The sequence below is a fragment of the Castor canadensis genome, chromosome 13 (assembly GCF_047511655.1).
Source record: "Castor canadensis chromosome 13, mCasCan1.hap1v2, whole genome shotgun sequence".
NCBI classification, from domain to species: domain Eukaryota; kingdom Metazoa; phylum Chordata; class Mammalia; order Rodentia; family Castoridae; genus Castor; species Castor canadensis.
Window position 1 is genome coordinate 699181 of NC_133398.1, and position 16564 is coordinate 715744.

General features: G+C 53.6%; 2 protein-coding genes across 2 annotated transcripts; one reads left to right on the forward strand and one right to left on the reverse strand.

The window, feature by feature from the left end:
- Positions 1-798: 798 nt before the first annotated feature.
- On the reverse strand, positions 799-2381 carry Ssna1 (SS nuclear autoantigen 1). The gene is made up of 3 exons (XM_020165242.2): positions 2250-2381; positions 1762-1961; positions 799-1365 (listed from the first exon to the last, which is right to left on the reverse strand). Exons 1-3 carry the CDS (start codon positions 2299-2301, stop codon positions 1258-1260), a joined length of 360 nt encoding a protein of 119 aa, XP_020020831.1. The 5' UTR covers positions 2302-2381; the 3' UTR covers positions 799-1257.
- Positions 2382-2473: 92 nt separating this feature from the next.
- Positions 2474-16118, forward strand: Anapc2 (anaphase promoting complex subunit 2). The gene is made up of 13 exons (XM_020165262.2): positions 2474-2607; positions 2898-3520; positions 4605-4737; positions 5887-6061; positions 6520-6639; positions 7084-7201; positions 7915-8096; positions 8744-8885; positions 9121-9196; positions 9274-9477; positions 15012-15141; positions 15399-15634; positions 15711-16118. The coding sequence occupies exons 1-13, from the start codon at positions 2482-2484 to the stop codon at positions 15921-15923; spliced, it is 2478 nt and encodes an 825-aa protein (XP_020020851.1). The 5' UTR covers positions 2474-2481; the 3' UTR covers positions 15924-16118.
- The last annotated feature ends 446 nt before the right edge of the window (positions 16119-16564 follow it).

Here is a 16564-nt window from a genome sequence, read left to right on the forward strand (position 1 = left end):
CAACTGGGAGCAGCCAGTGCTGCTCTGAGACATGCTCTTAGCTGCCTGGGCAGCCAAAGTGCAGAGCTGGGACCATCTACAGCCCACTGGCAAAACCTGAGACACTGAACACAGATGTCTTTTCCTCCTGGAGAGTTGAATCCAAGAACAGAGATGTGTCTGGCCAGGCTCAAGAGGAAGGAGAGTTTGGTGTGGTTCTCTAGGAAGAGAGAACCTAACTTTCTCTGGACCCTCTTGACCAACATGTTTCTGTCCAGCCCCTGGGCAGCTATGGGAACTCCACAGAGGCTGACAAGAGGGCAGCACCCTTGGGCATAGGGAAAAACAGAGGTGGGCAATGCCTTGTACATGGCTGGGGAAGGAAACCATGCCCTGGCAGCAACCGTGGTGCATTAGGCCAAGCAGAACCTGGCACTGAGGGGTGGTGTGGGGTGTGAAGCCCCCAAGTCTTTGCTGAGAGAGACCTGGCCCAGAGTGGCTGGTGTGCCCTCAGTAGCCACCATCTGTCTCTGGGCCAGGCTCTCGGCTGGGCACCAGGGTGTAGCAGAGCACCTAGAGGGTGGGCTGTGAGCTAGAGTTGGGGAGAGGAGCCCTACTGGGAGAGCTGTGGGCTAGAGCTGGCCTCACAAGGTGGGGTAGCCTCAGCTCTGTGTCCCCAGGCCAGGGGGCAGTCACAGGGAAAGCTACTGCAGGCCCTCTTCTTCCCTCCTCACAAGGAGGAGCCACCACAGCAGGGCAGGGCCTGTACTCTGGCTCTGCAGGTGTCTGGTAGCCCACACAACAAGAGGTTGCCACAAATTTGTGCAAAGACCTTTATTGACAGTCACAAGCTATGGGGGTGGACCCTGAAGTTTGGGTTCTGGGGAGAAAGAGCTACCCTTCTCCATTTGCCTGGCTTGGGCCCTTCCTGCCTGAGAAGAGATGAAGTGAGGGTCTCCCACACTGCTGAGACCAAGACCTCCCTGGCAGTCCAAGTGAGTGTGGGGGCCTGAGAGAGAGGCCCTTTGTGGAGCTGAACTGGAGCCCATTGTCCCCATAGCCCTTGTGAGTACACAGCTAGGAACCCCCCTCCCCCCATGGGCTGTGCCTAGGGCTTTTCTTGTCACACGAGACTGGTGGAGGTTGGCAGCTGCACCTCTGGGCACTTGAGACAACACATCTGTTGCCACAAAGAACAAAGATGCTTTAAAACAGATGCACTGGGGGCTGAGTCATCACGGGGCACGGTTGAAACGGGCCCTTGCCCACTCAGCCTTGTCAGCTGTCCTTGCCTCCGCTGCTCTTCTGGTCTGAGGCTGTGGCCTTGGTCAGGTTCCCAGCTTCTCTCTTGAGAACACTAAGCAGAGTCTGTGAACTCTCCAGGATCTGGGGCCACAGAAATAAGAAGGTTGCTGATGTTCCTCCTGTGGGGAAGGTCCCACTGCCCTAGCCTCCCTCATCCAGCTGTTTTGTGTTATCGGTAACAGGCCACAGGGTAGGCAAGGCCTTCTTTTCTCTCCTGTGTCTGTGTCGCAGCCCCTTCCTCCCCACCCTGGAAAGCCACACTGGGTTAGCTCTGGTACATGCTGTGTGCTCTACTGAACACTCTGCTCTTCATTCGAAGCAGAATGAACCACAGTAAAGGAGAACCCAGAACTCCCCAGCCCCACAGACATCCGAACCGTCCCGCCTGCAGCAGTCAGGTTGTTCAATGGGTCTGGACACACTGCCCCAGCCCGAGATGCCAGTGAGGCACAAAGGGCCCACGGCCGGAAGCCCCACCTTGAGGTAGGCTGCCTCGGTCTCCTCGATGGTCCGGTCGAACTCGTTGCGAGAGGCGATCTTGCGCGCCAGGTTCTCGTTGACGCGGGCCAGCTTCTCCGTCAGCTGCCTCACCTCGTTCTGCAGCCGCTGCTTCTCGTCCTCTTCTTGCTGGATCTGCCGGCACAGCTCGTCTCGCTTCTGACACAGCTCCTCGATGCCTGGGGTGGGCGGGGGGAAAGCGCTGTGGGCCCAGGGCGGGAGAAGCCTCAACTTCGCAGCGGAGTACAGTGGTGCACGCTGGCTACGCGCACCCAGGCAAGGCCGGGGCCGGGGCTCTTGGACATCCGACCCCGCCAGGGGCGGCACGGGGGGAGGCCCCAGCACCAGGCTCGCGCAGGCGCAGGCGCATCCGCGCGGCCACTCGAGAGCAGGCCGGGCCCAGACTCAGGCTCCAGCAGCCCAGACCCCCGCCCAAGGCCCTCCGCCTCCCGCTGTCCGCCGCTCACACTTAACCAGCTCGTTGTTGTAGTTCTGCAGCGCCGCACCCTGCTGGGTCATGGTCGACGCCGGGCACCGCCACCCCAACCGCCGGCCGCGCAGCCGCACCGGCGCTTGCGCACTGCCTTCCGCGGCGCGCCGGGCAAAGCGTCATCGCTACGCGCTTCTCGCGTGCGTCACGACGGCGCGCCATGCCCAGTCCTACGACATCGCCGCGCGTCGCCTAGGGCGGGTCCGCGGATGGAGGCAGAGGTGGCGGAGGTGGCTGCAGCGGCGGGGGGCTGCGACCCCGCGCCCGGACAGGAGTTGTCGGTGGCATGGAATACCGTGAGCACCGGGCTGGTGCCGCCGGCTGCGCTGGGACTGGTGAGGTCTGGGAAAAGAGCGACGGGCCCGTGCGGGGTTCCCCGGACTCTGCGCGCTTTAAGGCGTCCACCGGGTGCTGTCCGCCACCCGTAGCAGTTTTGTCTCTTTTCTCCACCGTTCCGCTTCTCTTAGATTCCTTGGCAACCCTTCCCTAACATCAACCACGGATTGTGGTGGCAGGGTTTCCTTAGCCTCCCGTTGGCTCCGTCCTCCTCGGGCCCGTCTCTGCCCCACCTGCCTGCACCTCTACCCCGCCGTACCCTTTCTCTTGATGGTTTTCCGCGCTCTAGGCTTCCTCCCGGACGAGTGGTGCGGTCCCGCCCAAAGAGGAGGAGCTCCGTGCGGCGGTAGAGGTTCTGAGGAGCCAAGGTCTGCACTCTGTCCTGGAGGAGTGGTTCGTGGAGGTATTGCAGAACGACTTGCAGGCCAACATCTCCCCCGAGTTCTGGAATGCCATCTCCCAGCGCGAGAAGTCTGCTGACGAGCCCCAGTGCCTTCTGCTGCTCCTTGACGCGTTCGGCCTGCTGGAGAGCCGCCTGGATCCCTACCTGTGTAGTCTAGAGCTCTTGGAGAAATGGACTCGCTTGGGCTTGCTGATGGGCACTGGTGCTCAGGGGCTTCGGGAAAAAGTCCACACCATGTTGCGGGGAGTCTTGTTCTTTTCTACACCCAGGACCTTCCAGGAGATGGTCCAGCGCCTCTATGGGCGGTTCCTGAGAGTCTATATGCAGAGTAAAAGAAAAGGGGAAGGGGGCACAGACCCGGAACTTGAGGGAGAGTTGGACAGCCGGTATGCCCGCCGCCGGTACTACCGGCTCTTGCAGAGCCCTCTGTGTGCAGGATGTGGCAGTGACAAGCAGCAGTGCTGGTGCCGCCAGGCACTGGAGCAGTTCCATCAGCTCAGCCAGGTCCTGTGAGTATTGCCACCTAATGGCTATGCCCCTGTTCCTCTTGTGTACTTTTCTTGCTCCCCCAAGTCCTTCTGCCCTCTACAGAGGACTACTGGACTGTCTGTTGGGGTCTCTTTTATTTGCCCTGATAGCCAGGGACCGTCCTAGGGTTCTCTGTGGAGCAGGTTCACACTCTGTCCAGGATCCAGGTGTGTTTCTTTTGTCACTCACACCCAGCCTAGGGATTCAGCTTTGCCCTTCTAAGAAATCATGTATTGTGTACCTGCAGTAACAGATCATTTCATTCCAAACTTCTTGGACTCTTCAGAATCAAGATATATATGTATATATATTTTGCAAAGTCTCAGAGGGAGAATTGACATTCGTGACCTCATCAGAGTCCCCATCCTGTAGACAGTGGGTTTGCTAGTTCTTTCCAGAATTTGGAAGGGCCAGGCCTGAGTAGCAGATTTCTAGTCCTTCAGAGAGAAAAACATGTTGCTGTTGTCAAAGGGTCCTGGTGGAGCCCTCTAGTGATTGTCATGTCCACTGCAACCATTTGTGGTGGTCTGTTACAGTGAAGAAAGTGCAGGGATGCAGCTGTTTGGGATAGAATATTTTAGGTGGACTGAGGGAGTTGACCTGTTGGGCCACTGCTGTGTTCATTCTAGGTAAAAGTTTCACAGCTACCTTCTTCCTCATTCCCTCTTCAATCTCATTTGCTATTGTAGACCTGGGTCTGCACTAGAAACACACAACAGCAGCTGTACTTGTTTAGCCAGGAGGTAGTGTATCAGAGCCTTTCCTAGATGAGGCTTGGGCCCTGGTAGCCACACCTGCTACTACTAGTCACACATGGGGAAGGGCAGCATCCCAAACTGAGCAGAGGCTAGCTGGGCAGAGAGGGCAGCTCCTTGTCAGTGCCATCCTCCCAGAAGCTGTGCCTCAAAGACCTTGGTACAGTTGCCTACTCCAGGAAGGCGAGGGGATGTATGCACTGAGCCTTTGGTGTAGATGTGTGCACTATGTATGCTCTGCAAGCAGGGCCCTGCTGGGTGAGGGACATATGTGTGCTGCAGGTGATCCAAGGGCAGGGCTCTCCTTTAGGCATAAGCTCAATCTGCTGGAGCGGGTCAGTGCCGAGGCGGTGACCACCACCCTGCATCAGGTGACCAGGGAGAGGATGGAAGACCGTTGCCGGGGCGAGTATGAGCGCTCCTTTCTGCGGGAGTTCCACAAGGTGAGGAGCCCCTCCCTAGTCTGTGTTCCACTAGGGGCAGAAAGGGGTTTGTGGCAGACCTGACCCTTAGCGTTAGAAGCAGCCAGTGCAGAGTGGGGAGGCCTGGGTGGACCAGGATTGGGTAGTGGCCGGCACTGCCTTGGTGCCGAGTAGAGGCAAGTCCTGGGCTCTAGTGACAGAGAGGGTTTGTCTGGGATGTGTTCAGCAGGTCTGTACAGAATCCTGTGGCTGGAGGCAGTGCAAGGGCCAGGGTCCCAAGGGGGCTTTCCAGGGAAGGTGGGGCAAAGCCAGGGCCACTGGAGGGGTGAGCAAACAGACCCTCTCCTCTTTGTTGTCCTGCCTTAAGGTAGGCTCACTTGACAGTTACCCTGTGGACTGACCTACACCAGCCTACACTCTAGTATGCAGATGAGGGCTTCTGCATTTCCACACTGGGGGAATAGTCTGGTTCTGCTCTGAGCTCCCAGCATTGTGGAAGAGCTGGCCTAGCCACGTGGGGCCATCTACCCTGCTCCTGCTTTTTCCTTGACCTCCCCACACTGTTTCCAGGTGTCTTTCAGTGGATGCAGATTAGCTATGATGAAGGGTGTTCAAAGTGGGTGTTCCCACAGTGATGATCTAGAGTGGGCATGAGCTATGGAGGCTCAGTTGGGGTAGTGCACTGTGCCCTGGCGGAGTGGAGAAGGTGAAGTGTCAGAGTAGTCTCATTGGTTAGCTGGTTTAAGGGTCTGTGTGCATCTGTGAGTCTGTGGCTGTGGGGCCTCCTGTACATTTATACAGACTTGAATGATTTCACTGTCACTGCATTGTTTGCACAGGGGTGGGGGTTCATTTGTCACATCTGTGATCCCAAAAATAAGTTATCCACTTAGCCACCTAACACATAGACCATGTGTGCCACTATCTCACATTAGGGTTACTTGCCATAGATAAGTGTGGGCACTGACATGTTGAGATGGTGTGAAAATTGATAGGGCATCAGGGATGCCCATTTGGGGCCCATTATCCTGAAGATTTTGGTGTGCTTCTGGCCTGCAGACACAGGCGGCCTTCGGGGCTCCCTAGAGCCCTGCCAAAGGGTAGGACTGCTGGGTCAGGCTGGGGCTTGTTGAGCATCCTTATGCCTCACAGAACAGTGCTTTCCCACAGTGGATCGAGAGGGTGGTCGGCTGGCTTGGCAAAGTGTTCCTGCAGGACAGCCCCACCAGACCTGCGTCCCCTGAGGCTGGAAACACACTGCGCCGTTGGCGCTGCCACGTGCAGAGGTTTTTCTATCGGATCTATGCCAGCCTGCGCATCGAGGAACTTTTCAGCATCATTCGTGGTTAGTTCCATCCCCTACCCATGTAGGTTCCACTTCCAGTCTGGGAGCCTTCCCAGTGACTTTGCCATGTCCTCTCCACATATGGTGGAACTTCCTGGGCTTTGCCTTGAGCTTTGGTGAATTGAGCAGAGCTGAAACCTTTCCATTGTGGGCCTGGGTCTGAGTCAAGACAGACCCACCTGCCTGGCATTGGATGAGTGCTTCTGGGTGTCCACTCTTCTGTCTCCTCAGCCTTGGTTCCTATGGCATCACTCTGTTTTATGGGGTTGTATACAGCTAAATGTGTTGACACACAAAAGTGTGAACAATGACATCCGGTGCCTGGCAGGTAGCTCTTGACCAAGGATCCTGTAGGGCTTGGTGTCCTTTGGTGCACTGTGTACGTCTTTCACTGACTTGAGCACCTGTGTGCACACCCTTGTGCACTCACCTGTCTCTGACAGATGGTCCTCTTGCAGATTTTCCAGACTCCCGGCCAGCCATTGAGGACCTCAAGTACTGCCTGGAGAGGACTGACCAGAGGCAGCAGCTGCTTGTGTCCCTCAAGGCTGCTCTGGAGACTCGGCTCCTTCACCCAGGTGCCACTATAGACTGGTCATTCAGCCCTCGGGGCTTGAATGTGGTTACCAGCTGTGGATCTGTAGGTCTGATGAGTGGGTTAAAAAGCAGTTTTTTGAGGTTCTGGGGTTGCTGGGGTGATTTTCAGCTTGATCCCTCTTTGAAGGGATTCAAGACCTGCCTGGCTTAGTCTAGGGGCTGTATGTGGTCTTCTCAGAACAGACTTCTGGTAGAGAAAGGGCCTGTTTCTTGGAAAGTTCTGAAGAAAGTGGCTGGGAGTGGGTAGAGATGGGGAAGGGGTGGGGGGATGTAGCTCCCTTCAGTAACCTTGGCCTAGGAAATAAGGTCACAGCAGTGACCTGTGGACCACCTGTCCAGTGTGCCCAGCTGCCCACTGAGGTGTTGGCACCAGGGAAGCTACTGTCCAGGGCACTGTGACCACTTATCTTTTCTCCTGGCTATAGGTGTCAATACATGTGACATCATCACTCTTTACATCTCTGCTATCAAGGCGTTGCGCGTGCTGGACCCTTCCATGGTCATCCTGGAGGTGGCCTGTGAGCCCATCCGCCGCTACCTGAGGTGAGAGCATGGCTGCCAGGAGCCACTGACATTCAACTTTTTTATCTTGCTAAGCTCCATGTGGTCCTTATGATAACCAGAAGGAAACTTAGGTTCTCAGGAAGCCAGACACACAGGCTTCTCCTGAATGGGCCCTTCTTTTCTCTTGCTAGTGCTGGGCAACTGTCCTTGTTGCCATACAATGTGATTGTGCCCTCCGTGTATAGCAGTCGGCCTAGTTTCAACCCCTCTTCCACACCTCCCTTTTCCTTCTGTCCAGCAAGAGAGCCTTGTTGCTGAGTAAGCCTTGGCAGACGAGAGGCAAGGCCTCGGCCTTGTGCTGCCTTGGCCTTCCACTGACAAGGGACAGGAACCTTCATGGATTATCTTTTGGGTAATGTGTTTGAATAGATGTCTTTGACACAGCTGTCCAGAAAGCCCTTGAGCAGCAGAGGCCCAGCCATCTCCAGGACCCAAATAGCAGGAGCTGATTGGTGCCTGGTGGCTGCCCTGGACTCAGGTTTTCTGCCTTCCAGCCATGGGCCATTGGGCCTCTTCTGTTCTCTCAGTCCCTCCTGTTCCCAGAGTAGTGCTGGGTCTTTTATTTTTTGAGAAACCAGATAGGCCTGTCTTTAGTACATGCCAGTCAGCTCTGGCCACACTTAGGATGGGCAGTGGGAGGTGCCATGATGGATGCACACACCGTGGGAGACAGAAACACTTAACTCTGGCAGGACACGGGAGGACACGGTGCGGCAGATTGTGGCTGGACTGACAGGGGACTCGGATGGGACTGGGGACTTGGCTGTTGAGTTGTCCAAAACTGACCCAGCCAGCTTGGAAACCGGCCAGGACAGTGAGGATGATTCTGGCGAGCCCGAGGACTGGGTCCCTGACCCTGTGGATGCCGATCCAGGTCAGCTTGCCCTGCCAACCCATCCCCATCCTCCTCCCGGGCTTATTTGGGGAGCTCCTGTACTCTGGGCTCATGTGTGTTGCTACTGATACATGGCCATATTGAGAGGAACAGCCAGTGTTTGAGGGGTCAGATGGTCAGGGCCTTGTTTAATACCTGCCAGCTTTCTGTTTCTGTTTTCTGGGTGACCACTGTATGGTCATCCCAGCTGTAGGAGGGTCTTGACAGCTCCACCCCTTGCAGGCTGTAGCTGGTGGAAGAGCAGGTTCATGGGAGGCCTGTGTACCCCACTCCCAGTTGTGATTCGGTCCCGGGTCTCATCCCATGTCTGGCCCTACTTCATGGGGTGTCTGAGGGCTGTGCGTCCTCTGTCCTGGCACAGACAGTACACCTTTAGTCTCCAAGAAGAAAACCTGAGGATCTTTGAGCCATGGAGGTCCCTGTGAGACAGGAGGGGCAACAGATCAGAGCAGCTGCCCTAGGACCCAACCCTAGGTCTAGCAGGAGGCAGGTAGTCCCAAGCTGCTTGGGACATTGAGAACCACTCAGTCTATGCTGGACTGTAGTGCCTAGCAAGGTGGGCTTCTGGGGTGCTGCTGTCCTTGTTGAGGTGCTAGTGGTAAGCTCCCTCTACCATGCTGTGCCAGGGAAGTCCAGTTCCAAGCGGCGCTCCTCAGACATCATCAGCCTGCTGGTCAGCATCTATGGCAGCAAGGACCTCTTCATCAATGAGTACCGCTCACTGCTGGCTGACCGCCTCCTCCACCAGTTCAGCTTCAGTCCTGAGAGGTGAGGCCTGCGAGGTTCCATCTGGTCACCAGGGGGCGCCGGTCCTGCCACTTGGGGCGTCCTGCTGCCAGTCCTTCAGTATCTGGAGGGAGGATGCACTTTACTGCCTAGCTTGGCCAAGAAGTCTGTGCATGGGCCCAGATGGAGCTTCCCTCCTGACCCTGGGTATCCCACCAGAGGGGTGCCAGTGTGGTGAAGGCATACCACAGCCCCTCCCAGAAACTTGTCCTTCCAGGGAGATCCGCAATGTGGAGCTGCTGAAACTGCGCTTTGGCGAGGCCCCAATGCACTTCTGTGAGGTCATGCTAAAGGTGGGCACCCAGGGCTCCCCGCCCACCTGCCTGGACCCTCCAACCCAGGCCTTGGTGAGATGAAGTCTCCTTCTTAGGACATGGCAGATTCCCGCCGCATCAACGCCAACATTCGTGAGGAGGATGAGAAGCGGCCTGTGGAGGAGCAGCCACCATTTGGAGTCTATGCTGTTATCTTGTCCAGCGAGTTCTGGCCCCCCTTCAAGGATGAGAAGCTGGAGGTCCCTGAGGATATCAGGGCAGCACTGGAGGTTTACTGCAAGAAGTATGAAAAGCTGAAGGTATGTCTAGTGGGGCTCAGCAGCTCATGTCTGTGATCACACCATTGACCCTCATTGTCTTTGGGTTGGTCCCATCTCTCAGCTACTCCTGCAAGAGCAGGTGTGGGCACAACCCATGTTCTCTTCACCTTCTCCAAAGTCTGCCTATATATGTGAGGATTCTCTTGGAAGTGTATGTGCTTGTCTGCATATTAGGACCCCTGTAACCAGAGAGACATCCTCCCTAAGCTGCTTCTCCTCTTCTGCCATCAACCCTCTGGCCTTTCAACTGGGGTTCTGAGGCTCATTGCTTCTAGTGGGCCTGGAAGGCTGAATCTCTGCCTTGGGCATCACTCTCAAGTACACCTGACCTCCAGGATCTTGACCCTAGCCCTTCCCCGGGTCTGCCTGCAAGCTTTCCAGGGTCATAGAGGTACTTGAGGTTGAGGTTGAGTGGCTGTGACTTGAGCCCTGGGAGACACAGGGCTTGGAGAGGAAGGGGAGCAGGCAGTGCATGCTTGGAGAGAGGAGAGTACTGATTGGGAGGTCACTAAATTGTGGGAACTGAGTGCCCAACGACATATAATTGGTCCATGTGGCACATGCCGCCTGGCACCATAGCTGAGCCCTCTTGTGTCAGAAGCTGGAATCTAGGTGGGAGGTAGGGCCAAGTTCACGGGTCCTTCCCTCCTGAGCTTGTGGTCATTCGTGCTAGGAGAGGAGGGAGCTGGATGCCAGTCTAGAGTTCTGGTGGGCACAGGTAGATATTCAGGTTCCAGGCCATGGGGTACAACCCAGCAAATGCTATGGTCTGGAGGGAGCTGGGCACCCCAGCAAAATAGGGAGAGAACATTAGTGGAGAGGGTCCTTGGATACAGGCAGCAGACTTAAACCCTAGGAGTAAGTGAGACCCCTGGAGATGGCCCCTTTTGGCTGCCCTATTGGTGTGAGGCACCTGTTGGCCACCAACCAGGTCCCACCTTGGGTCCCAGGTGTAGCTCAGCCACATCACATTGCTCAGGTTTGACATGCAGGGACAGCTGTACTCTAGTGCCTTGTGTCTCACTTCAACTGGATACTGGAATGGCTCTTGTGGACCCTAGGGCCATGTTGAGAGGTCAGGCCTGTGGTTGTAATTTCTCTGCCTGCCACCAGTAGAGCTCCTGTTGAGGACCTTGGTGGGCTATCAGCAGCTGTGCAACCCACAGTGTCTGCACCTGTAATGTTTGCTCAGCCCTGCACCTGTCTTGTGTGGCACTTGCAGAGGTCATGGCCTTGTAGTCAAAAGGTGGGACAACTCAGCTGGCTACAACCAAGCCAACACACTACCTTCATTTCCATCTGTGGAATCCTTGGTGCCTCTCCCTTAAGAGCTGCAGGGGTCCCAGAAGGACTTTGACCACCACTTGGCCCCCAGAGCAGCAGAGCAGCAGTCCTGAGGCTGCCATAGTGAAGTATCACAAACCAGGGGGTTTACGAGACCCAAAGTATATTGTTTTACCGAAGTAGGAAGTCGAAAATCAAGGTGTCACAGGGCCTTGCTCCCTCCAAAGGCTCTAGAGGAGCATCCTACCTCTTCCAGCTTCCAGTGGCCCCAGAAGATCCTGGGTAGATGCATTTCTTCTCTGTGTCTCTGTGTCCACATTTCTCTCTCTCTTTTTTGTTTTTTTTTTGGCGGGGGGGGGCGGGGGGGGGCGGCACAGTTCTGGACTTGAACTCAAGTCCTCATGCTTACTAAGCAGGCACTGTACCAATCCACTTGAGCCACTCCACCAGCCCTTTTTTGTGTTGGGTATTTTTTGAGATAGGGTCTCATGAACTGTTTGCTCAGGCTGACCTTGAACCTCAATCCTCCTGATCTCTGCCTTCCAAGTAGGTAGGATTACATGTGTGAATCACTGGCACCTGGCCATGTTTCTCTCTTTTAAGGACACTAGTCCTGTCAGATTAAGGACCTACCCTATTCTAATACAGTCTCAACTAATTACATGTTTAATGACCTTATTTTAAGTAAGATCACATTCAGAGATACTGGATAGTAGAACTTTAATATATTTCTTTGGGAGGGACACAATTTCAGCCCCCAAAATTCTTCTCCTCCCAACATGCAAAATATATTCAACCAATTCCATCATTCCTAAAAATCATGACCACTTGGTGTCAACTGTAAGTCCAAAAATCTGCCCCTTTTTTTTTTTTTCTTTGATGGGACTAGAGTTTGAACTCAGGGCTTTGCACTAGCAAAGCAGGTGCTCTACCATTTGAGCCAGGTCTCTAGTCCATTTTGCTCTGTTTATTTTGGAGCTAAGACTCTCACAAACTAGCTGGGCACCAGTGGCTCACGCCTGTAATCCTAGCTACTTAGAAGGCAGAAAGCAGAAGACTCGTGGATCAAAGCCAGCCAGGGCTAATAGTTCAGGGACCCTATCTTGAAAAACCCTTCACCTAAAAGGGCTGGTGGAGTGGCTCAAGGTTCAAACCTCAGTACCACCAAAAAAGAAACAAAAACCAAAAAAACAAGCACTATTTACCCAGGCTGGCCTTGAACTGCCATACTTCTGAGCTCAAGACTCCCAAGTAGCTAGGATTACAGGTGTGAGCCAAGTGTGCCAAGCCACGGGAGTTTTTTTTGGTTTTGTTTTCTTCTAAATAGCCCTCATTAACAGTTGGTGCTGGACTGGCTGCATGCAAACATGCTGGGGTTCTGGTGTGGCTCAAGTGCTACAGCATCTGCCTAGCAAGCTTGAGGTCCTGAGTTCAAGCCCCCAGTATTGCCAAAAAACAAACAAAAAATACCATGTTCTGTGGCTTCTGTTTCAGACTCTTGCACAGACTGTTTTTTGGTCTCATATCTTAAAACCTGGACAGTTTCATTTGTATTCTGTGGGTCTCTGACACCAACATCCTGAGGCGAGTAAGCATTCCCAAGTTAGCTTGTTGGAGGGTGGCTGAATCCAAGGAAGAAGAAGAGCATTTGTTTCCAGGAGCTGTATCAGAATGCCTCCCAGTGCATCCAGCTGGCTCCAGGTCATCTAAGGTTTACAGTCGTTTAGAGGCATCTCTTTCAGATTATTTTCTACAGATCTAGGAGTGATGGTGGCTAGACTGCCTGTCCAACAGTCCTTTGTCATCTTGTAAGCCTTAGGAACTAAAGAACAGTTAACTCAGCTAGCATGCAGCTCAGTGGTAGAGCACTTGCCTAGCATGTGCAGGCCCTAGGTTCAATCCCCAGCCTCACAAAAAAGGAGAAAAAACCCAACATTTAAATCACTGTATGTATATGTGTATGTATGTATAGCAGGAAGTTAAAACTATGCAGCCAGGCTGACTTCAAACTTGTAATCTTCCTGCCCCAGCCTCCCACGAGCTGGGATTGTAGACATGAACCACCATGCCGAGCCCTAAATCACTTTATTTGTATATTAAAGCATTTAAAAGTAAATTGTAACAATTTTTATCAAATTAAAAATTGATTTTCTCTTTTTAAAAATTGTTGGGTTTTTTGTTTTGTTTTGTTTTTTGGCAGTACCAAAGGTTGAACTCAGGGCCTCGAGCTTGCTAAGCAGGTGCTCCACCACTTGAACCATTCACCTGGCTCCAAAAATCTTGTCTAAGTTTAACACAAAGTTCCAGATTTCCACAGCTAAGTCAAGGATAGATGAGATGTGGGGTCTGGTCCATCTGGAGTACATTTCCTCTCCAGCTGTGATGCTATGAAATCAGAAAAGTTTGCTTCCAAAATACAATGGTGAGGGCTAAGGTGTGGCTCAAGAAGTAGAAAGCCTATCTGGTAAGTGTGAGGCCCTGAGTTCAAGCCTCAGTACAAAAAAAAAAGAAAGAAAGAAAAATACAGCAAGAAGGAAAATTCCATATTTCAAGGCCTGGCAACAACTCTCTCTGTGCTCTGTCCTCTTGGCCTGCCGCAGTAGCTCTCCTCCATCACTGATGGCCTCTGCATATGTGGTTCTGCCCCTAGTCCTTTCCTTTCATACTGAATCTGTCACTTTTAGTCAGACAGTTAACATTTATGCTGGTACAAAATTCTCAAAAGTCAAGTTGGTTTTTCATGCAGTTCTTGGATGTCCAGGCCGTCAAGTAAGAGGGTCCTCCCCGGACCGCTCCTAGATACCATGTTCCTGGCTTTTGCTGAGATGGTTGGACTCACAGTCACACGCATCTTTAGCAAGTGCTTGTTCAGCCACACCCTGTCCACATCTGCAGAGTGCTTGCAGGGCTGAGCATTTTCTTTTGCTTTTTTCTTTTGGTGGTACTGGGGTTTGAACTCAGGGCTTCTTGCTTGTTAGGTGCTGTACCACTTGAGCCACTCCCCCAGTCCTTTTTTGTGTTGGGTATTTTTGAGATAGGGTCTTGCAAACTATTTGCCCTGGCTGGCTTCTAACTCAATCCTCCTGATCGCTGCCTCCTGAGCCACTGGCATCTGGCCTGGCTGAGCGTTTTACGAACCATCTATATTGACTACCTTTTGCTTTACAGTTCTTTTTCCTTCCTCAATTTACTTCTTGCCTTTTACATTTACTATAAATAGCCAGGAAAAAAACAGGGTGCACCTTCCACATCTGTCTGGAAATCTCAGGAACGTATTCAACCTCACCACTTGCAAGTGCTACTTTCCATCCAGTAGTAGAACATTGTAGCCAAGTTTTCTGCCAACTTTTCTACAGTTTCCAGTTGCATGTGCTTCATTTCCGTCTGAGCCTTCACAGGTGCCTCTTAGTGTGCATATTGCTACCAGCATCATTCTCTTTGTTACGTATTCTCTAAGAGGACAGCAGCTCTCTTTAGCACGCCTTCTCCAGCATCATCTCTTTACTTATACTTGTAGTCATCTCTCCAAGGAATCTAGCATTTAATTTTCATACCCCTTAGCATTCTTTCAGCCTCTAATCATTGTCCAATTCCTAAACCATTTCCACATTTTAGGTACGTGTTGCCCCTTCCTGATGCTGGAATCTTCATTTCTTGTGACTGCTATAACACAGTGTTACACACTAAGTGGCTTAAAACAGCAGAAGTCTATTGTCTCAGTTCTGGAGATTAGAAGCCCAACTTTGAGGCATTGGCAGGGCCAGAGCCTATGAAAGAGTCACTCCTTGTTTCCCTAGCTCTGGTTTATGACTACATCATCACAGTCTGCCTCCATCCCTCCAGGCTACCAACCCTGTGTGCCTGTGTCTTTCCTTGCAAGGACACCAGTCCTATTGGAGTAGGACTGCCCTAATTCAGCATGGTCTCCTCTTAACTAATTACCTCTGTATCGACTGTTTCCAAGTAGGTCACTTTTCTGAGGTCTGAGGATTCAGACATGGATGTGTCTTTTGGAGGGGGGCACAGTTTCACTTGTATCAGTGGCCCTATCATTTCATTGTCACGGCTAAGCTAGATATTCTGCGCTGCTGAGCACTTGCCTGGCAGGGGCGGCTGGTGCAGGCACATGTGGGAGTCCTTCCTCATGTGGTGCCAGGTAGCATAACCCATGAGCCTGAGTCTTGTTCAGTTGGGCTTGGCCTGTTCTTGCTGACACCTTCCCTTTTCAGGCCATGCGGACCCTCAGCTGGAAGCATACCCTGGGCCTGGTCACCATGGATGTTGAGCTAGCCGACCGTACCCTATCTGTGGCAGTGACCCCTGTGCAGGCAGTGGTCTTACTGTACTTCCAGGACCAAGGTGAGCTCATAAGCCCCCTCTTATTCTGCCCTTTGGCCAGGGCCAGGCACTACTCTCTGACCAGCTGTGCAGTGAGGCACTGCCCTCCAGTGTGGGCAGGGTTGGGGCAGCCCTGGACCATGCAGGCAGTAGCCCCTTCCCTTTTCCAAGGGGCCAGGTAGGACGGTGTGGGGCCCAGTGACCTCTGGGAGACCCAGTGGGCTGGCAGGAGGCAGCCTCCTTCAGTGTGCCCAGTGTCCCTGCGGCTCTGCACACAGCCAGCTGGACCCTGGAGGAGCTGAGCAAGGTGGTGAAGATGCCTGTGGGACTGCTGCGGCGCCGTGTGTCTGTGTGGCTGCAGCAGGGCGTGCTACGGGAGGAGCCTCCTGGCACCTTCTCTGTCATCGAAGAGGAGCGGCCTCAGGACTGCGACAACATGGTGCTCATAGACAGCGATGATGAGAGCGACTCAGGCATGGCCTCCCAGGCTGACCAAAAGGAGGAGGAGCTGCTGGTGCGTAAAGAGGCTGTGGTGGACTGGGGGCAGTCCCAGTGGGCGGCCTGACTGACAGTGCCTGTGCTGTTCCCAGCTCTTCTGGACGTATATTCAGGCCATGCTGACCAACCTGGAGAGCCTCTCGCTGGAGCGTATCTACAGCATGCTCCGCATGTTTGTGATGACCGGCCCTGCGCTGGCCGAAATCGACCTGCAGGAGCTCCAGGGCTACCTGCAGAAGAAGGTGCGCGACCAGCAGCTCATCTACTCAGCGGGCGTCTACCGCCTGCCCAAGAGCTGCAGCTGATGCCCCCCACACAGCATCCCTGCCTATGTGACCACCTGGGTGGAAACCCCGGGGGGCATGTTCTATCCCCATGTCCCTGTCCAACCCCCCCCCACCAAATCCTACACGCCTGCCCAACTCCCTTCTCCCCACTGACCCTGCCCTGTCATCTACCCAGTCCAGTCCCCACAGTGCATATTAAAGCAGGTGAGTTCATCTTTCCATGTCCTGGTGGCTTTGTGGGCTTTGTGAGAATCAGACATATCCTGGTTCTCTCTCTTGACTGGCTGCTCTACCTCAGCTCTTGAGGGCACAGCAACAGGTGAAGGAACCATCCAAATAGCCAGGCCCACCCCAGGCTTGCACATCAGTGTTTGGACTTCAGGCATCCCGAAAGTGTCCTCTACAGCTAGCCATGAGGATCAATGTCTGGGGTCTGTAGTTTGGGCAGGAGTAAGCAGTGAACAGAGTTTGACTACCTGGAGTCCCCTTGAGGTGCTTGCCAGACATCCACCTTCATTTCACTCTTGTTCTTTTTTTTTTTTTTTTTTTTGTGGAACTGGGATTTGAACTCAGGGCTTCACGCTAGCAAAGCAGATACTCTATCACTTGAGCCACACCTCCAGTCCTCATCCCACTCTTTTGGGCTTTGAAAGGAGCTC